At 48.2% G+C, this 21,378-nt stretch overlaps 1 protein-coding gene across 1 annotated transcript in view; it reads left to right on the forward strand.

Moving 5' to 3' along the window:
• The window catches only part of PI4KA (phosphatidylinositol 4-kinase alpha), a 107,870-nt gene that overhangs the window by 25,344 nt on the left and 61,148 nt on the right, over positions 1–21,378 (forward strand). Inside the window, exons 8-19 of the mRNA XM_037067393.1 lie at positions 3,300–3,448; positions 5,329–5,394; positions 7,746–7,842; positions 9,403–9,594; positions 10,082–10,182; positions 10,825–10,954; positions 11,928–12,060; positions 13,038–13,133; positions 13,495–13,678; positions 14,132–14,235; positions 16,597–16,765; positions 19,503–19,553. Of these exons, the coding sequence (XP_036923288.1) occupies positions 3,300–3,448; positions 5,329–5,394; positions 7,746–7,842; positions 9,403–9,594; positions 10,082–10,182; positions 10,825–10,954; positions 11,928–12,060; positions 13,038–13,133; positions 13,495–13,678; positions 14,132–14,235; positions 16,597–16,765; positions 19,503–19,553 (1,472 nt within the window). The remainder of the gene's footprint in view (positions 1–3,299; positions 3,449–5,328; positions 5,395–7,745; positions 7,843–9,402; positions 9,595–10,081; positions 10,183–10,824; positions 10,955–11,927; positions 12,061–13,037; positions 13,134–13,494; positions 13,679–14,131; positions 14,236–16,596; positions 16,766–19,502; positions 19,554–21,378) is intronic.

Here is a 21,378-nt window from a genome sequence, read left to right on the forward strand (position 1 = left end):
GTGATGATCAACTCCTTGAACTTGAGCTTATCTGAGAAGCACTTTATCTGTCCCTCCATTCTAAATGAAAGCTTTGCTGGATAGAGCAACCTTGGATGTAGGTCCTTGCCTTTCATGACTTGGAATACTTCTTTCCAGCCCCTTCTTGCTTGTAAGGTCTCTTTTGAGAAATCATTTGACAGTCTGATGGGAACTCCTTTGTAGGTGACTGTCCTCTTATCTCTTGCTGCTTCTAGAATTCTCTCCTTCATTTTAATCTTGGCTAATGTAATTATGATGTGCCTTGGTGTGTTCCTCCTTGGGTCCAACTTCTTTGGGACTCTCTGAGCTTCCTGGATTTTCTGGAATTGTATTTCCTTTGCCAGACTGGGGAAGTTCTCCTTCATTATTTGTTCAAATAAGGTTTCCACTCGTGGCTGTTTCTCTTCCTTTTCTGATACCCCTATATTTTGGATGTTGGAGCATTTAAAGATGTCCTGGAGGTTCCTAAGCCTCTCCTCATTTTTTTAAATTCTTGTTTCTTCATTCTTTTCTGTTTGGTTGTTTCTTTCTTTCTTCTGGATCACTCCCTTGATTTGAGTCCCAGTTTCCTTTCCATCACTATTGGTTTCCCGTAAATTTCCCTTCATTTCAATCAGTTTAGCCTCCATATGTTCCTGTAATTTGTAGCTAAAATCAACCAATTCTGTGAGCATCCTGATCACCAGTGTTTTGAACTGTGCATCTGAAAAGCTGGCTGTTTCTTGGTCACTTAGAATTATAGGCTCTGGGGCCTTGAGCTGTTCTTGAGTCATATTGTTTGGTCTGATCGCACCTGTTATGTATGAGGGGCGGAGCCTTAGGTGTTTGTCAGGGCCGGGCGACCCAGTTGCTGGGTTGTGATGCTGTATGTGGGGGCGGGGTCAGAGAGGGGAAAAAAATGGCTCTTTGCTCCACTCCGCTCTCTCTCAGATTTCTGTTCCCTCTGCGGCTTCCCACAAGCAAATTGAGCCCCCCTGGTGCTGGTTCCCAGGTGAGTGGGCCCGTGTACTCTCCAGGACCCTGCGGGTCTCTCCAACGAACTCTCGGTGAGCCTGGGAGCCTCTCCCAGCCCCTCGACCCCGAGAAAGTCTTTCCAGTAGGTGCTTTCAGGCTCTAGTTTCCATCACTGGGGCCCTAGCCTGAGTGGTCTGTATTACTGTTCGCTCCTTTGCTTGGTTTATCTGCACGCAAATGTGTGACCGCAGTCAGCCAGCCACCCTGCGCCCTCACTGGTTCTGCCTGTTGCCACCTCACTCTTGGGATCCACCAACCACCTCCACCTCTGCTCCTGGGTTGTACAGAACCACCTTTCCAGCCCGACCCCGCCCCGCCTCGGACCCTGCCCCTGTTACCGGTCTGGCTGAGTGGTTCGTTGTTGTCGGACTTCCATACAGTTCAATTTTCACTGTTTTGGTTGCGTTTTTGTTTCTAAAACTTCGCTGTCTTTAAATTTAGTTGTGGGAGGGGGCACAGTGTTTCCACCTACGCCTCCATCTTGGCCGGAAGTCCTTGTGGTCACAGTTTTAGTATGTTAACCTATGAAAGCTCTGGTTTTCAGTTGTTTACCAAGAGCTTTCACAAAATTTACTAAATTTGATTCATATGGTAGCCCTGTGCGGTGTCAGACACTTGTTAAAATCACCTTCAACTTACCCTTGAGGGAAGTAAAACTCTGATTAAGTAATAGAAGATGGGGAAACCAGATTCCACGCCTCACAATGCCACCTATTCCATTTTTGGATGAGGCTAATTGCTAAAAGGCCATTTCTCAATAGGACCTTGAAAGATGTGAGCGAATTTTTTTTAAGAGGGAGTGCCCTGGTCAGGTCGCTCAGTTGGTTGGAGTGTTGCCCTATGCACCAAAAGGTTGCAGGTTTGATTCCAGGTCAAGATACACATACATAGGTTGTGGGTTCGATCCCTGGTTGGGGTGCTTGCGGGAGGCCATCAGCTGATGTTTCTCACATTGATGTTTCTCTCTCTCCCCCTTCCTCTCTATAACATCAATAAAAATATCCTCAGATGTGGATTAAAAAGAGGGGAGTATCTGAACTCAGATAAATGTGGGCAACCTTGCGTGCTGTATTTCTTTGATATTTGAGAAAACACATTGCAGTCCTTGTATATGTTAGAATATAAAGGCCAAGCTTACTCACTCAACATCCCACCTCTCAGAGAGAACACTTGTCCTAGAATATATTCCTCCAGACTTCGCACAGCCCCTTTTCCACCAGTATGTTCTCGGGGCATCTGAGGACAGCCATGAGGTGTCCTTGACAGCTGCCATTTCCTTGCTAAATTGCTGCCTGTGCTCCGGCTCCCCTTCCCAGTGGGGCCCCCCTCCCTTAAGCACTGCCAGCGAGTGCCTAGGATTGGGGCACACCCAGGTGTGGGCCCACCGAGCTTCCTGTGGCAGGTACTGCTGTCCTGCAGGGGTGAGCTGGACGAGTTTTTCCCGGCCCAAAGTGTACCTTATTGTCAGAGAGATAGGCAGGGAACCACTGCTCCTTCCCTCTTTGTTCCTGTGCCTGCTGTTTCGCTCAGATTATTCTTACAGTTAGTCTCCCCTTCTCTTTCCAGTTCCTCTTCCACAGTGCTGTAAGAATTCTCTTTAAGAATTAGTTTTTTTTAATAAGAGATTTTATTTATTTTTAGGGAGCAGGGAAGGCAGGGAGAGAGAAAAAGAAACATCAATGTTTGGTTGCCTCTCATGCACCCACTACTGGGGACCTGGCCTGCAACCCAGGCATGCTCCCCAACTGGGAATTGAACCAGCGACCCTTCGGCCGGCAGGCTGGCACTCCATCCACCGAGCCACACCAGCCAGGGCAAATAATGGATTTTCAAATAATTATACTTTTGGCTTTTTATTATTATTATGTGTTAGATGATTGACTATTTTTGTTCTGATTTTGAAATTTGTAGTCATTTGCATTTTTTGTTCTAATTTTGGTGGTAAAATATGTTTGGAGCCCTGTGGACCTTCATATCTCTCAACCTTTAAAAGGTGTAATTTTTTTTTCCTGTGTGTTAAGTTACATTGTCTCAGTGGAAAATATTAGGACATGACTGTATCTGAACCTTTGACATGAAGCAGCCCAGTGAGGGGCGTCACTCCCCAAGGATTTGCACTTCAGGTGTTACTTAGTTATAAAACAAGGAATTGGAGCACAAACAAAAGCGAAGTTTCTATCTCTGTTGGGTTTTTAGGGAGTCAGCTTGAGGAAGTATCGCGACCACGTTACCGTGACTGACTTTCTCGTTTTCTTCTTCATCAGCCGCTTACCTGCCTGACGGGAGTGCCCTGGATCCCGACTACTACTTCTCCACCATCAGCGCTAGCTTCTCGGTTTCTCCGCTGTTCAACGGCGTCACCTACAAGGAGGTCAACCCTCCACTAGAAATGCTGCGGGAACTCTTAAACCTGGTAAGGAGAGCGCTGATGGGTAAACAGCCCACAGGTATTTCAATCAGTAAAGTTGCTAGTGGTATTTTTAAAAAGATTTTAAAAGATTAAAGATTAAAGTATTTTTTAAAAGAAAAACTAGGATTTTTTCAGTATTTCAAATGAACAGCTAACTAGTCATAATTTCTGGGTTGAAGAAGGAAGGAGAGTAACGTTCGAGGGGCAGCTGTGCAGTGTGTTCTCATCTCATCCTTGCAGCAACCGTTTTGGGGAGGCAGCCATGGCCCCTATTTTAGAGGTAAGGAAATCAGTGTCAGGTACAGCAAGGATCTGCAGGCCAAGGGCAGGGTCAGTGCTCAGCCCAGGGTACCTGAATCTCTCTCAGGAGTTGCTCTATTCAGATGAATACAAAACCTAGTTTTTTCCAACTTGGGGACCTGTGGATGGCCTTTGTGGTGACATCAGAGAAGGCCTTGGTGCCATTGCCTGAGTCCTGAAATGGACTTTGACCCCGAGACTCTGAAGTTGTTAGGATTGAGTCGGATGCTTCCACACATTCGAGTAGGTGGGGGAGAAGGCAGCAGGACAGATTCCAAAGGTGGCACTTTCTGTTTTGGAAAGAACGAGAGGGAATGAGAACGGCTCCCGGAAGCACGAAGCCTGCACTAGAGAGAGCAGCCGTCTCCTCTTGTGTGGGGTGTCAGTAGAGGTCACTCAGAGGAAGGCTTCAGGCTGAGGACGTCAGAAGACATTAAAGTATAGGCCGTAATTCATGGGGATAGAGCCATAACAAATTACTAAATAGCCTAGGATGTTATTGAAGTTGCTGTCAGGCAGGAAAACTCCCCCTATGCTGCTCCTCACTGTCAGTGTCCCAGACAGAATGGTGGCCTAAGTGGCCTGTGGCCTTCTCAAATGGCTGTTCTTAGTAGCATCTTAGAAGTCTCAATTAAAGGCTGAATGTTTCGGATCCTTCCTTTTATTTATTATCTGTCTGTCTACCTACCTATCTATTTATTTATTTTATTTTTAGACAGAGGGGAAAGGAAGGAGAAAGAGAGGGAAACATCAACGTGTGGTTGCCTCTCAAGCGCCCCCTACTGGGGACCTGACCTGCAATCCAAATATGTGTCCTGACTGGGACTTAAACCTGCGACCCTTTGTTTTGCACTCAATCCACTGAGCCAGACAAGCCAGAACTTAAGATCCTTTCTTAGGGGAATTATTTTTTCCACTATATTTTAACTTTTCAAGGTTTCCTTCAAGGTAATATTTAATTTCTTCTCCCAGCATTTTTATCTATACATTTCGAAAATGCCTTCTTAAAGTGTTACAAGCAGCGGGCGTTGGGAGGGGCACGGTTTTCATCAGCTGACCCCACAGTTGACAGAACAGTTTGTTCCTGTACTAAATGCTGGTATAGAGAATGGGCAGAAATAATCACTGCTATGAGAAATTTAAAATGTGTGCTGCAGCTTGAGTACCTGGGCAGCTTCGGAAGAACACAGGGGAAGAAGGAGGAGCTGTCAGCAGCCGAGAACTGGCAGTGAAAGTGCTCTTGACATTTCGGGGGGGGTTTGGGTGAAGTGTCAGGAGTTTGAAAGCTTTCCCATCCTGGCAGCGGGAATCTAACATCAGCCAATTTGAGGGAGTTGGTACCTTTTCTGTTTTTATGTCATGCCAATCTAGGTAAGCCAAAGTTTCAAGCGATGGCAGAATTCAGGGCATTTTGTGTGTATAGTTTGATATTTATATATTGTGGCCTATTTTTCTATTTTAGTTTTCACCACGTGGGCTTGTTATATAGTTTTGTCCATCAACATTTGCTCTTTAGAAGAAGGAGCTGGCGTTCCTGTCTCACTGTTTGTCAGGTGCCTCATGAGGTCTTGTTTCACTGATAGGTGAAGAAGATCGTTGAAGAGCCTGTTCTGAAGTCCTTGGATGCAGTTGCAGCCAGCGTGATAGAGGTAGGTCCTTTCGGAGGGCGTCCCACTGAGACCCGCCTGCTGTGAGCCACCGTGTGGAGAGAGCAGCGAGGGTTTGTGTGGGGGCAGTGGGTTTTCAGCTTGACTTTCCTGGTCTCAGTGCTACTTGAAAGTTTGCTCTGTGCTGGGCTCTTTTAAATAGATCATTGCACAGTGCCTCTGAGCAGTGGTCAGTGTCTCTGTTTCACTCATGAAAGAGGTTGCGGGACTAACTGCTGTGCCTGTGTCGCATAGTCACCGTGGAAGCTGGGAATGTGATGGATCCTTCTTGACTCTGAAGCACTTTCTCTTGCTTGCTCCTTTGGTGCTTTCAAAGCTGCTTCTCGGGCCTCAGTACACACCTCTCACACTTTCTTTAGGCACATACAATTCCTGACTTTGATGTGTGAGAGGTGTGTGCCTAGGGAACTTTTGTCTTTAATATATTTGAAATGAATGCCTACAGCATTATTTATAAAGTTGTTAAGCGTTGGTGTTGGGAGGTCTCAAAACCTCAGAGAGCATTTGAGTCAGTCCTCTTTGGAGTGTGGGGATCCAGAGCGATTGCCATTGCCAGCCCGATGATTGCCGTGGGCGTGTGCTGGACCCAGATTCCTCATTAAACCTGGTGTCTTCCTCCCTCCTGATTGCGAGGCACAGTGCCTGGTACCACTGGGGCTCAGCTCTGGACGGGGAGGGAGCCCCAGGGACCTTCCTGTGCAGCCTTGCACATGCTCCCAGCAAGCTGTCTGCAGATGTCAGATGCATTTGCCAGGTGTGGTTTGCTCTGATCGGGTCTTGGCTGAAACACACAGTTCCTGTAACTCTGCAGGGTGCAGTCTGGCCTGTCCTGCTTTGTCTTTAACCTTCTTGCAGGCTGTGCCTTGCCCGTTGACCTGAGCTTTAGTTCTCTCACTGCTTGCTCTATCAGAGGCCACTTGTGTTCCTTTGTCAGTGTTTTGTCAAGTGTGACCCAGGGCAGACCAGGAGGATCAGAGCCAGTGGCTGCACAGGCAGAACTCCTGCACACTTGTTAGGCCTGCATGCCATCCGTAATGAAAAGTGTCCATCTGGGTCCCGAGGGGAAAGTTGGAGGTCAGTGGGGATCCCTTTTAGGGCTTATTTTATGATTAGAAGGAAGGCTGCAAATATGGGACTCTGGGACCCTTCCCTGCCATTGAACCAGAGCAGTTTCTGATATTTTTGTTTTGTAATTGGGACTTTAGTATAAAAGTCCATCTTAAGAAATGGTTTTGTTGCTTTAAAAAGGAGTGAAAGCATGACCTGCATTACTGAACGTGATACTATTATCAGCAGTCGCTAGCAGTTCTCACATGCTTATGTACCAACACGGGGTAGGACTTGGCTCACCGGCTCATTGAATTCCACATCAGTCCCCATTTACAGATGGGGAAACTGGAGTTTGTGGGATAAGGAACTTGAATGACATAGCCAGTGAGTGATGGAGCCAGGCTGCAGTACCTGGGCTCCCTTCCTCTGCTCCTTGCTTGTAGTGACTTCTTCCCAGCTCCAGACTCAGAGCCCTGGATCACCTTAACCAGCAAACCTCATCTCCTTATCTCTGTCCTGAAGGGATATCTGTAAAGCAGCGTAGCTGGTGCCCACTGATGACACTCTGTTAGCCCCAGCTCCTGGCATCACTCTCATGTCCTCCTTGCAGTTCTCATGCCTTTCACGTGACCCCTTCACTCCCCACCAGCCTCACACCACAGGCCCCTTCTCTGCAACCCGACCTCTGGCCTGCTGCTAATTTGCTTCTTCCTCCTTCTCTTCCCCCTCACTTGTATTTGCAGAGCACTTTTTCATGTGTCAAGAATTCTAATAGGCTGTGCTTTTTCATTAGAACAATATCTTATTCATTGCCTTATACCTTGTGTGATTTTCCTGGGAAGAAAAATAGTGCTACATTTTAGATTGGAGTGCTAAAAAAATAATTTTAAATGAGTTTTAATTACAAAACCGAGTCTGGAGGTTCCGTGGCTGCAGTGTTTGTTGAATCCTGTGGGCTGGTGCCCTCGGCTCTCCCTCTTCTTCACTTCCTATGTCCCTCTGACTTCAAAGATGGTAAGCTTTCAGCAAGAGGAGGTAGAGGGTGCAGGCGGCTGCATGTGCATCTTTGGACTGTGTGAGCCTCCTGTTTTCCTCTGCCTGATGCCTAAGAGGGGGAAGAGAGTAATTGAAGAGCTCCACGTGGGCGAATCATGGTACACGTGGTTCCGTTTATAATGTGAAGTCACAAGTGTACGGGATCACTTAACCGGGCCTCTGCATGAAGGTGGAGACGCAGTGGAGGGTTTCTGTGCTGTGCTCACGTGCCTCTGCCTTCCCCGCAGGCCAACCCGAGCGCTGATCTCTACTACACCACGTTCAGCGACCCGCTCTATGTGGCCATGTTCAAGATGCTGCGTGACACTCTGTACTACATGCTAGGTGAGGCCTTGGCACACATGTGTGAATGCAGTGAGACCAGGTTCAGGCCCACTGCCTCAGGGTTGTGCTTCCTTTCTGCTGGGGACACTTAAAAACACAAGCAAGACATAGTCATATTGCTGAAATATTGGAGAAAAAGTAAATAAAGAAGAAAATCTGGCCATGATCCTAGGCCTCTAGTGGGATCATTGATGGCTTTTTGTTGGGTTTGTTTCCTCAGGTGTTTGTGACATGGACACATTGTATTGTCCTGATCATGCATGCAGTTTAACATGTCTAGCTTAGACATTTAAAAAGTACAAAAAAAGAAAATGAGCTACTCATCTTATAAATCCAAGATGATATCTCAATAGTGTAGCACACACACAAATTTAGCATTTCATTCCACTCTCCTTCGTGCATTTTTAAAACATTTTTCCTGTGCTCTTTCCTTACCTTATTGAACACTCTTCATACACTAAGTTTTGATGAATGAATAATATTCTGTCATGTAGATGTACCATAGTCTGGTTAATCTGTTTTCCTATTTTGATTCCAAGTGCTCTTGGCAGCTGGGGGCCGAGTCTGATGGGAGGCCAGCAAGGGTTAGTTGGGTTCATGAGGGAGGCTGGCAGGGACTGCCTCTGTGGCCTCCCTTCCTACCTGAGCTCTGCGTTGCCAGCTTCTGTGACTGGTCTGACTTGTGCCCATGTTGGTTTTCCCAAGTTTTTCAGGCCTCAAGGATAAGAGTTTGAAAACTCCTCCTGAAACACTTTTAGCAAGGCTGCAAAATTCTGGGTGCTCTGAAGGTACAGCTCTGTGGGCAGGGAATTCTCCTTTTTGGGCTACAACCAATTTTTGTCCTTATCTAATAACCAGCAGGTTTTTTAAAAAATTACTGTTCACTTGTACAATTGTTATGCCGTACACCTTAAACTTGAATGAACAGTGATGTATGTCATTTATGTCTCAATGAAACTGGAAGAAGATTGTAAATACAAAATAGATATATGTATATGGCCCTGGCTGGTATAGCTCAGTGGATTGAGCGTGGGCTGTGAACCGAAGGGTCGCCAGTTTGATTCCCAGTCAGGCCACATGCCTGGATTGCGGGCCTAGTCCCTAGTAGGGGCACACACTTTGATGTTTCTCTCTCTCTTTCTTTCTCCCTCCCTTCCCCCGTCTCTAAAAATAAATAAATCTTTTAGAAAATAGATATATGTATATGTTACTGAAGTATTTCCTCATGCTAATTGTACCAGTTTTAGTGTGATAAATCCCAACTTATGTGTTTCATATGTTCAAGTTTTATGTACTGACCATATAATAGAAGAAAGCATGGCTCTTGCTTTCCTAGGAACTATTTGCTCTGAGTGCCAGGTGGCATGTGTGTGTGAAGGGCAGCTGTGCACAGCCTATTCAGGGTCTTCCCAGAGGGCACTCTTGGAAGCATAGCAGCCAGCAGCGAACATGGTCTTCTTAGGTTTTTGTTAGAGAAGGAAAGACTAGAAGTTCACAGCCGCTGCTTGAATTTTGGTACAGTTTTGTTTCCAGGTGCAATGCCTGCTCTCTTTCCTACAGACCTCCCGACCGCCTTTGTGAAGGAGATCCACGATTTTGTGCTGGAGCAGTTCAACACAAGCCAGGGGGAGCTTCAGAAGATTCTGCACGATGCAGACCGGATCCACAATGAGCTAAGCCCCCTCAAGTTGCGCTGCCAGGCAAACGCTGCCTGCGTGGACCTCATGGTTTGGGCCGTGAAGGACGAGCAGGGTGAGCATCAGCTCCTGCCATGCCCTGGACATCTGATATCTGGACCTGGGAGGTCCATGATGGCCAAGGCCATAGAGCCTGTTCTCTCATTGCTTCCTGCTGGTTCTTGAGGCTTTTGTGTGAGAAGCAGGAACTCAATGCTCGTCTAGGGTGAGCAGCAGAATGGGAAGCATGCAATGGACTTGCAGATTGCTGCCGTTCACAGGACATTGGAGATGGGAACGAGGGGGCTCAGGGCCAGCAGAAAAAAGACAGCAGTCACACCCCGTGCAGAATGGTGTTTTCACAACAGAAAAGAAGCAGAGATAAGCTTTTAGTTAAGCACACCTGCCTCCTAACACTTTCTGGTGTAGCCTCTCAGTATTAAACCCTACAGAAAAATGTGTCTCTGGGGTTGAGTGAAATTATATGATTAATTGGTGAATGAGTATTTTGTAAATATTGGCTTTGCTAATGGTTTATACCCTCCCCTGATTTTTGAGTTTAGGTGCAGAGAGTCTTTGCATCAAGCTGTCTGAGAAGCTACAGTCCAAGACCTCCAGCAAAGTCATCATCGCTCACTTGCCCTTGCTTATCTGCTGTCTGCAGGTCAGTCTCACAGATACCCAGGAGACTAAGATCCCACCAACGGGGACGTCTTACTGTAGTTGGCACACCAGCAGCAGAGTCTTAGCTGTTGGCTCTAGGAACTTGAACTAGAGCCTGCTGTGGACACAGTTCACCACTGAGTGAGGCTGCTGCCGCCAGGGGGCTGGGATTTCTGTGACTGGGTCCAGGAGCAGCTGGGTCCTCCTTAACAGGAGGCTGCCCAGTATCTGCCAGCCAGGATGTTCTCAGGCATGCAGGGGAAGGGTTGCGGGTGTTTGCCAGAGGGCCTCCTAGGAGGACGCCCCATGACATCTGCAGTACTAGCTCCCTTGTGCTGAGACTCTTCACCTGTTGCAAACCCCAGTGACTCCAGGTCTGCTGTTGTTTAGAAATCATGTTTCAGACCCCTTCTCCCCTAATTTGCTTCAAAGAGAAATGAACACACTTTGATGTATCACCCTCTTAGATGGGAGAGAGTCGAGACTGTCTCTCTTTCCTGTCTTTGTGCCCCATGCTCAGGTGGCCCCTTGGGAGCTTTGACCTTGGACATTTCTGGTCAAACTTGGGTATTCGAAGGGTTGAGCACCTCACTGCTCAGCCAGCCTTGCCCAGGCTGCGTGACGGGCCAGTGGTGTGTTGCAGGGTCTGGGCCGTCTGTGCGAGAGGTTCCCGGTGGTGGTGCACTCGGTGATGCCGTCTCTGCGGGACTTCCTGGTCGTTCCGTCCCCCGTGCTGGTGAAGCTGTATAAGTGTCACAGTCAGTACCACACAGGTAACAGGATGTCTGCCCCTGAGGCCGTGTCTCCAGCCCTCAACCCTCGTGTACCCTTGAGGTGCCAAGAAAAGGACCTTGTGACTGTGTGAGCCCAACACGGTTCTGTGACTGAACACTCGGGGCTGGGCTGTGCAGTCTTCCCTCTATGTGGGCTCCTCCCTCCTCCTCCCGTTTCCCATGACCTTCTCCACAGGACCCTCGGCGCCCCAGACCTTTCCCTCTTCTGCCCTCTCTTGTCGTATGCACCTGCCACCCCCGAAGGCCCCTCCCGGGTCCCACTTTTTTTTTTTGGCCTCTTCTCACTGAGGTTGTCTGAAGTGTGAGTTCTTCATGTCCCAGACACTGAGCCAAGTCTGTCTGTACACAGTCTCACGTAGTCCTCTTGCCCTAAGGGAATGTACTGTTTCTACAGACAAGGCTCTAGGCCCAGAGCAAATCTGGTCACCTGTAATGACTGACATCAGTTAAATAGCCACTGCAAGCATGGGCCCTAGTGTGGTGTAGCTCATCCTCCCCACAGTCCTGTGAAGGTGGACATTTTATTCTCCTGCGAGGGTTATAGACGAAGAAGCCCAAACTCCCAATACCTGGAGCAGAGAGGGGTCCCTCAGCATCTAAGGCCCCCGCACTCACCCTTGCCCCCACCCTTACCGGCTTGTTCACATTAACTGGATAACCCTCTGGGTGGGTGCCTATGGGTGCTCATCAGCCCTTTTGAACCATTTCTTAAGAAATTGCTGTTTTATGTATTTATCACTTTGTAACGTAAATGTTCTTTCCATTAATACATGTTTGTTTCATCCTTCCTGTTCTCAGACCCTTTTGTTTCTTAAATGTTTGGTCAGATCTTTTCAGATCGATTGCTATTATAAATTAAGAATGACTAGCATATTACTTGGTTTTGAATTACAGACGTGTGGGTAGAAAGTGAGAGGCTTAACCAGGTACACATTTGCATTTTCGCTTTCAGTGGCTGGCAATGACATAAAAATCAGTGTAACCAACGAACATTCCGAGTCGACCCTGAGCGTCATGTCCGGGAAGAAGAGCCAGCCGTCCATGTACGAGCAGCTCCGAGACATCGCCATCGACAACATCTGCAGGTGGGCGGCCGGGCCGGAGGGCCAGGTGACCGGCAGGAGGGGAAGGGCATTTCAGACAAAATAAGAAATGTTTATAATTTTGTAAAGTTTGTTTCTGGTTATTCTAAACCTGCACTTGCTCTATAAAGAGGCGTTGTTACATATTTTTAAAAAATAAAGCTTCCTGCCTTTTTAGAAAAGTAGAAGAATTATCCATTAGCCTATCATCCAGAGTGACATTTGTCATATTTTGCGTTTCTTTATTTTTTTCTGTATAATTTTTAATATAAATGATTGAGTGTCACTTTTTATATAGTTGAGTGTCGCTTGCGGCCCAAACCTCTGCTACGTGAACTCTTGCTACCTCAACTCGGCAACCAGATCTACCCTGATTTTTGTGACGTGTGTCTCGCCCTCTCTGAATTCTGGCTCCTGGCTCTCAGAAGCCAGTTTGAGGCCGGATCTCACCCCCCGTCTGTGAGGTTCCCACTCTTCTCTGCCTCTGAGGCCTGGCCAGCCAGATGCGAGAGTGAGAGATACCTGATAAGATTTTATGTTCTTAGGACCTTTTAAATTTCCCCTTTTCTCTAGGACGTAAGCATTTATCCATGCTCTGAAACCTTGCTGTGTAATTTTAATATTCCCTCAGCCATTTCAGGATTATCTGTCTTTTGAGCCTGTTGCAATGACTTTGGTTAAGGAACAGTCCAGGAAATTTTAAATTGGAATTAAGGTGAATGTAAAATTCTGAAGGAAACTGTTTTGAGCAAAGTAATGAAGTTACTTCCCCCCGCTGAGATATTTATGAAGTGGGCAAAACCTGCGGCAGTTCTTTGAATTCATTCTATGTGATGACTTTCATTTAGATTTTCGGGACGAAATGTTCAGAGCATTCATCCCTCTACACTGTAAACCCGAGGAAGGGAAAATTAGAACAAAACACAAACATTCATCTGTGGTTGTGGTCCTTATGCCATGTGGGTTTCCTCGATGCTCAGGTGCCTGAAAGCTGGCCTGACGGTGGACGCAGTGATCGTGGAGGCCTTCCTGGCTAGCCTCTCCAACCGGCTCTACATCTCCCAGGAGAGCGACAAGTATGTCCGTCCCGTTTCACAGGGGCCTCTGGTTGCTCTCTTCAGTCTCGGGAGCAGTGCCATTGTGCACACCTGTGCTCCTTTCTTGTACAGTGTGGGTTGTGCATTGGACTGTCTATCCTGGACCACTGTTTGGGAGTAGGGAGACATCTCCATCTTCCTGCCCGGTGCCCAGGACTTTGAGTTTCTGCTGGTGGTTAAGGATCCCAAGCTGTCACTCTTAGATGAATGCTTCATTTGAAAGAGCGTGGCGATGCTGAGGTCCAGGTCCAGCCTCGGGTTCTGTTTCACTGCTGCCTGAAAGAGCAGAGAAAGGGCCAGAGGGCTCTTTCCAAGGTCTTTCTGTTCTTCCCTCCCCTAGGGACGCTCACTTGATTCCTGACCATACCATTCGAGCCTTGGGACACATCGCAGTGGCCCTGAGGGACACCCCAAAGGTCATGGAGCCAATTCTTCAGATCCTGCAGCAAAAATTCTGCCAGCCGCCCTCTCCTCTTGACGTGCTTATCATCGACCAGCTGGGCTGTTTGGTTATCACCGGAAATGTAAGGAAGGCCCAGCTGTGAAACCCACTGACCCTGAGCAAGCTTCATTAAACCGCTTTGACTATCAGGAATGTAAAAATTATAGATTAAATTTACCCTGAAGATCAGCTGAATGCTCACAACTGTTTGAACAGTGAGATTTTCTTTAAAAAAAGAATAGTGTAATGATTTGTGAATTCTGTGGAAAGGAAGCTTAGACTAATTTCTTGCTTATGAATATAGGATCTTGTGTAATAATAGGATTTAAACTGAAGCTATTTCCTTTTTAGCTTTTCATTTGAGGTTTGCTTAAAGTTTTAGGAATGGGTGCCCTGGGTGGTCTTCAGGCCCTGATCATCCACGATTCCAGGAGCTTTCCCTCCTACTGACAATAGAGGGGCCTTTTCTGTGTTCCCAGGGGGGGGCTTTCAGGAGTAGCACAGCGCGGTAATGGCGTCTCTTACTGTCTTCCAGCAATACATTTATCAGGAAGTGTGGAATCTCTTCCAGCAGATCAGCGTGAAGGCTAGCTCGGTCGTGTACTCGGCCACTAAAGATTACAAGGACCACGGCTACAGGTAATTCTTGGAGCCCCATTATCTCTTTAGATCGTGACAGTATTTAACTCCCTTTGAAAATGTGAGGTTTGGGGATTTGCCTTTTAAATAAACTTTTCTTCCTACAAAAGAAAATACGCTGATATCAGGGCATACAGCGGGTGAGAAATGAGAACCCCATATACCCACCGCCTGGAGCTGATTAAGCTCAGTGCTCATTACTGTCCCCACTCCGGACGGGCTCAAAGTGCCCACCCAGGTGACCTGTTTTTCCATGCAGCGACACATCAGCCATGCCATAAACGTTCCTCTGCAGGCCCTCTTAATGGCCCCATAGTGTCCCATTGTAGAGCAGCACTGTGATCTGTCCAACCAGTGCTTAGCTGGGATATTAGCCAGTTGTCCAGTTTTTTCTTCTGGCAAGCACCACATTGAACACTTGAGTAGCTACGTATCTGTGAGTGTCTCTGATGCTTTCCTCAGGATAGATTCACAGGTGGAATTTGGAGGGTCAGAGGGAGTGGTCATTTTATATCCTCGAATATTTGAAATTTGTGTAAAGCCTGGCCAATTTTCCCTGGAAGACTGAGAAGCACTTCGTTGTCTGTCTCTTGCCCTCACTGGGAGTGTCGTGAGGATAGGGACATGCCTTTCTGCGTTTGGAGAATCTCACGGGCGTTTGTCAGATGGAGGATAAAGGGAAAGTGAAGTCAGGGGGACAGAAGGTTGGGCAGGGAGCAAGAGACGCTGCCCCTTTACCAGCATGTAAGTTCTCCCCTCCTGACCATTACGTCCAACTCAGTGGATGGGAGGGTGGCTGTGTGCCTCGGTCTCCTCACTCATCAGATGTTGCCAGGTGTGTGGGTGGTTGAGATCGTGCATGTGAAGACTATTGATAAGTGGAAGCCCTGAGCACTGTTACTTCTTTGCCTTCTCACTGTCCCCATCACGAGCCTAGGCTGCTGGAACAGCCTCTGGAGCGGTTGGGCCAGCTCAGCCGACCTTCTGCCCGTCCTTCCTGATCTCTCCAGTGAAACTGAGTCACAGACCGAAACACCACATGGTTTCCTTGAATCTCCCCCGCCCTGTCTTTGCTCTGTGTTCCTCTGACCCTGGCATCTGTCTTGTTGCTCTTGGCCCTGCTGTGTTCCCCTGCCTACCCATTTTTCAACTTTTGACTCAGGTTTCCTCTTCTTCATAAAGCCTTTTCTGATATTGCCACCAAAAGTGATTTGTTCTCTTCCTCACCTATGGAAACACTGCCATTCGTTTGCCCTCAACCAGGACTTTACCTATCTGTGAAATGGGTGCCTTTATCATGGCTGTTGTTTGCTCTGAAATTACTGGGGACCAGATGGTGTACTTAGTGCTTCGTGTAAAGTTTAATTCCTCCTGCACCCTTAGGGGGAAGGAACTATCTTTGTTTTACTCAGGAAGAAACTGAGGCTCAAAGATGCTGGCTACTCACCTGGTTCACAAAGCATAGAAATGGCAGGTCCGGCTGCCCCCAGGGCCCACAGAAACCTGGCCAGCCTGGCTGGTTCACCGCATCTGGTTGAGGGGGCACGTCAGCTTCTCGTCTGGCATTTACGTGAGACTGATGTCTGTGATCCCATGGCAGGTCGTCCCAAGACCACTGAGCACTTCCTAAGTGTCTGATGACAGCTGATACTAACATCAGCCCAGTGTTGGGAAGAAGCTGATCAACAGTCAAAAGTTTCAGGGTTGAGCCCTGGCTTGTGTAGCTCGGTGGGTTGAGTGCAGGCTGAGAACCAAAGGGTCACCAGTTCAATTCTCATGCCTGGGTTGCGGGCTGGTTCCCTAGTGGGGTCCACATGAGAGGCAACCACACATTGATGTGTCTCTCCCTGTCTTTCTCCCTCCCTTCCCCTCTCTAAAAATAAATAAATAAAATCTTAAAAACTACACATGTCTTAAAAAAGAGAGTTTTAAGGTTGATAGTAATGAATTAAGGCTCTCTGTAATTTGAAGGGAAAAACAAGGTCCACCCAGGAAATGCCTGGAAATACTTCCATTTTTAATTATGTAGTAGACCCTTGGCACTCAGAGGGAACTGTCCTGAACCTTTCCAAGTTCACAGCCGGCATATTCCTGGAACCCAAAGAGTCCCCTGAGGCCCTTAATACATCCAGGTTAGCAGAAGGTCACAGTCATTTCTGTAGCAGCTGACTTCCCACTAGGGGTCGTTGTTCGCAAAGATAGTGTGTTCGTCTTCTCTGGAGGGTTTCTTTCCTCACAGATACTGAGAGGGGCAGTGAGGCTGGCTGAGGTGGATGGAGTCAGCCTGCCTTCTCCCTGTACAGGAGGGGGTGGGGGTGGTCCCTGCTTCCTGATGGCTGTCATTTCTCTCTCCCTCCCCAGGCACTGCTCCCTGGCCGTAATCAACGCCCTTGCTAACATCGCGGCCAACATCCAGGATGAGCACCTCGTGGATGAGCTGCTCATGAACCTGCTGGAGCTGTTTGTGCAGCTGGGGCTGGAGGGAAAGCGTGCCAGCGAGAGGGCCAGCGAGAAGGGGCCTGCCCTGAAGGTAGGGAGGAAGGCGGCCCGGTGTGTCGCCCTGTTGGCCAGGGCTGCATCTTCAAGCGCCATCCTGGTTGACATGGTGCTTTTTTTTTCTTAAAAGGTTTAAACACATCTGATGTAGGGCAAGAACAAAAGGGGTGAGGTTCTTTCTCAGGCGTGCTGACGAGTGAAGGGAAAGGGTGGCTTTCTTGTCAGATAACATCCAGCTCCTGGCAGCGCCTCCCACAGTCTAGGGTGGTGGTGAGGTGGCAGCAGACCACTTATCACCCCCAACCCCATCTCTCCCTTCTCGCACGTCTGGGAAAGTGCAAGAAGCCAGGGGCTGGAAGGCTGTCAGCAGAACATAGTGACAAGCCAAGGCAGCCAGTTTTGGCCTAATCTCAGGCTGTCCAAGGGAGGCAGCTCTGCAGGAATGTCAGGTCTCGAACACCCAGAGAGACAGATGGGAGAAGTAGAGGCAGGTTAAGCCTCTTACTCCATCACCTCCCCTTTGACATGTCACGTGGGTGCCAGTCCCTCTATCATGTCTCCACCCTCTTCTTCCTTTGTGTCCTCTCAACTCCACTCCCCTCCTTCCTCTGCTCTAGACGGTTACTGTTAACCTACTGTGTGCCTAGGGCAGAGGTCAGCCACCTTTTCTGTAAGAGGTCAAATTGGCCCTGTGTGGTGTAGCTCAGTGGATTGAGCGTGGGCTGCAAACCAAAGGGTTGCCAATTCGATTCCCAGTCAGGGCACATGCCTGGATTGCAAGCCAGGTCCCTAGTGGGGGCCACATGAGAGGCAACCACACACTGATGTTTCTCTCCCTCTCTTTCTCCCTCCCTTCCCCTCTCTCTAAAAATAAATAAAATGTTTTTTAAAAAAGAAGGGGACATATTGTAGATATGTTAGGTTTTGTGGACCACATGGTCTCTTTTGAAACTACACATGTCTGTCACAGTAGCATAACATAGCAACCACAGTCCTTAAATAAATGATGAGAGGTGTTGTTATTTCCAAGCACAGGTGGTGGTTCAGATTTGGCCACAGTGTGCAGTTTCCCAGCTCTTGTTCTAGGTGCCAGGGTTAGGGAAGCAAGTAGACAAGGTGCCTGCTTAGTGGGAGATGGTGAAAGCGAAACAGGGCAGTGTGCTGAGGGTCGTGAGGGCCTCTGAGGAGGAGGCCTCAGCTCAGCTGGAAACTGAATGAGAAGGAGCCCTGTGTGTGAAAATCCTGGCTGAGAGGGAGTAGCTTATGCAAAAAGGGACCCTGAGACCCTTGGCTCTAATTCAGCCTTGTTCTGTCAGGCTCCCGCCAGAGATCTGGGTGACTGTTTTCTCAGGTCACCTGGGTGGTGTGCTGCTAGACCCATCCTGATGCACAAGATACAAGGTCATTTGTCGTGTCCAGTGGGGCCTTTGTACTTTGGCAGCTCTAATGAGGCAAAGAAGCACTCAGCACTGAGAAAACAAAGGCTGTAGCCTGCCTGAGGGGTGTATCTGGAGCCTTTCTCCTTTGGGCTGGGAATTGTACCTACATGCCAGCAAGGACACCCCTGGGACCTGTGGTCTGCTCCCCTCTGCCTGCGCTCATGGGCTGGGGATAGAGTTTGTGCCCATGGCAGTGTGGGGATCCTGGGGTACAAAGCTGTGACTTCTGTTCTTTGCAGATAGTTTCTGTTTACCAACCATGCAGAGTGAATAGGCAAGTGTTTATTGAGCCCCTGCTGTAGTTGATGGGTGAGAAGCACTTGGAACAGTGCCTGCCATGCAGTGGGTGCTCCACACCCTCAACTGCTACTGTTGTTTAGTTACAGACAATAAACTGAATGTGCATGGGCACGTGCTTCTGTAATCTGGCTTGCCGACGCGTGCTGTAATTTGGCCACATTTGTGTTGTCTAGCCGGGGAGCTTCCCTTTCATTTAGTTGTTTTTAAGGAATCCCTAAATTTTTCCTGACTTAGAAAGAATATATGTTTATGGTAGAAAAGGTACAGAAATCTATAAATAATAAAGCAAAAAGTACTCATAATTTCTCAACTCAGATATAATCATTGTTAGCATTTTGACAGACGTCCTTCTAGATTTGTTATGCAAATATATTGAATATTTATTTTACACCATTAGGGTTTATTTTATACGATTGAAGTACAACTAATTCACAGTATACTCAAATCTTGATTTTTTTTTCATTAAACATTTTTTGGACACTTTCTAAGGTGACTAAATAGTTTGCAGAAAGTTGTCTTTTTCAGAGTGGGACTTGCAGAGTTACAGTGATTTATGGTAATCATTCTACTGCTTGGTATTTAAGTTGTTCCGTTATTAAAATCATGCTGGATGAACGTCTTTATACGTCTCTCTCTCTTTCTGTATATACCCCTTGTCACTTCTTTTTTTGAAATCCTCATCCGAGCATATGTTTATTGATTTTAGAGAGGAAGGGAGGGAAGTAGGGAGGGAGAAAGAGAGAGAGAGAGAGAAACACTGATATGAGAGAGAAATATTGATCATTTGCCTCCTGTATGTGCTCAACCCGGGATTGAACCGCCAACGCTTTGGTGTAGGGGATGACCCTCTTCCCAACTGAGCCACCCAGCCAGAGCCCTCATCACTTCTTTTAGGTTAAGGAAGTCTAGCTTTACACAACCTTATGTCCTTTTCTTTTTCTTTCTTTTTTTGAAGATTTTATTTATCTTTTGGGGGGGTGTCTTTTTTTTAACAAACCTGCTTAGCAGTGACTCAATTCTGTTCCTTCCTAGGCGTCTAGCAGCGCGGGGAACTTGGGCGTGCTCATTCCTGTCATAGCTGTGGTAAGTGTTCACCACTGAGTGCTTGCAAACTCCAGATGCTGTGCTCACGTTTTGAGTGTTGCACAGTGATGCACATGCCTTAGAAAAATGCTGTTTTGTGGTGCCTGTGATTTTGTAGATGTGACCGTGTTTTAGTCACCACCAGCTCATCTGTAACTGTGCCACAGGTATGTGCCACTGTGGCCACACCACCGTAGTCCCTTTCTCTAAGCCCTCCAGACCTCCCTCAGCAGACTGACCGGGGAACCCACTTCAGTTCCCTCCTGCATTGCTCTCAGGTCCACAGTCCAACTCGGGTTCCTCCTGTGTCTCACATTCTGCCATGGTGCCTCTAGCACAGGCGGGCACCCGCTTTTGAGTCCTCCTGAGCCCCTCAGTTCTCAGGCCATGAAGCTGCAGCTCTCAGTGTCCTTTGGAGGACATTGTTGGCTCGGTTTGTTGGCGTGGTGGGCCCAGCATAGCCCCACCCACCACTGTGGTGGGCAGCCTGTGGCGCAGGCCCTGCCCCTCCCATAGCGCTCTGTGGTAGAGAGCCCGTCTCCATCTTTTCCTGTCTCAACCTGCGGCCACTTCTCAAGTGATTTTTATAAAAGTTGTGTTTCTCTTTCTCAGTCACTCCCAACTGCCAGTCCTGAGCCAGGCCCAACTTCTAGTTAAGCCCTTTCTTCTGCCTTCCGATTTTTCCCCTGCCCCCACCCCTGGCAGTTTGAGTCCTGAGCGCCTACATGTGTGTCCCTTCATGTGAACAGTGGAGGGGCCGACCTCTGAGCCTCTGTGTGACTCAGGCATAGAGGCCAGGCAGGCAGGTGGAGAGGCACCTCTGACCTCCACAAAGCGCTTTCTGTACTTACCACGGCCTGGCTCCTCCTTATTCTGATCTGGGGGCTTTTCGGAGGTTTGATTTTAACTGGCCAGGATGGATGAAACACACTAACTGCTTGGTTATTATCCTTCACCCTTAAGGTGACACATTGCATTTCGTGGAGCATTCTATTTCCAGTTCCTCTTCCTTCTGCCTGCCCTTTTCTGTCCTGTCCCTCCCTCCAGTATGTGGCCGTTCAGGGAGGGAAGCAGAGTCAGTTGTCCCCCATCACATCTCTGTCAGCACTCTCTTCCTCAGCGTGCGTGAGGAGACGAGGGTGGGCCCTGTGCCCGGTGACTCTCCACGCTCCCGTGGAACCTCACAGCCCTCGTCGCTGTGCTCGGGTGTCTTCCCACAGCCCTTGAGACTGGGACTTTCTCTGCCATAGTGTTTTTCATCAACACCCTCATTGGTTAATTTTTAAAAACATAAATGTTTTCACTTTACACTTAATATTAACTAGTGTACAGTTGCGTTTGGGCAGCGTCCCTGCACATGGGCCCTTTGATCTGGAGGGAGAGGCGCAAAGTCCACGGTCCTCCCGCGGCTTGTGGAAGGGGAGAAGGGCCGGGCGGCAGGCGCCACAGGGGCAGGTTTTGGCAGGCACAGCAAGCCCGAGCTGACCCTCCCATCGGTGGACACCAGACTTTTGTGACCCATGTGCTTGTGAAGTTTTAAAATGTTTAGCTGTTGTCACATAGAGGTTAGTAAATTAATAACAGAAATTTAGAGGAGGCGTTTAGCACTTTTGGGGAGTGATGACTGGTGAGCTTGGCTTAGGGTCACAAGGGCCAGGGTCGAACCTCTGGTCCTGCGTGTGGGGTCCCGAGTGAGCATCTCAGCCTGTCTACACTGCTCTGCCGGCAGAGCTTCCCACACAGATGGAGGCAACCCTCCGAAGTTCTGGCCGAGTCAGGGTAGGCGTAGGCATCAGCAGTGATGGGCTAGAACATACTTAAAATG

This window comes from Sturnira hondurensis, unplaced genomic scaffold (genome assembly GCF_014824575.4).
Source record: "Sturnira hondurensis isolate 20B ecotype Veracruz unplaced genomic scaffold, ASM1482457v3 Scaffold0017254, whole genome shotgun sequence".
NCBI lineage: Eukaryota > Metazoa > Chordata > Mammalia > Chiroptera > Phyllostomidae > Sturnira > Sturnira hondurensis.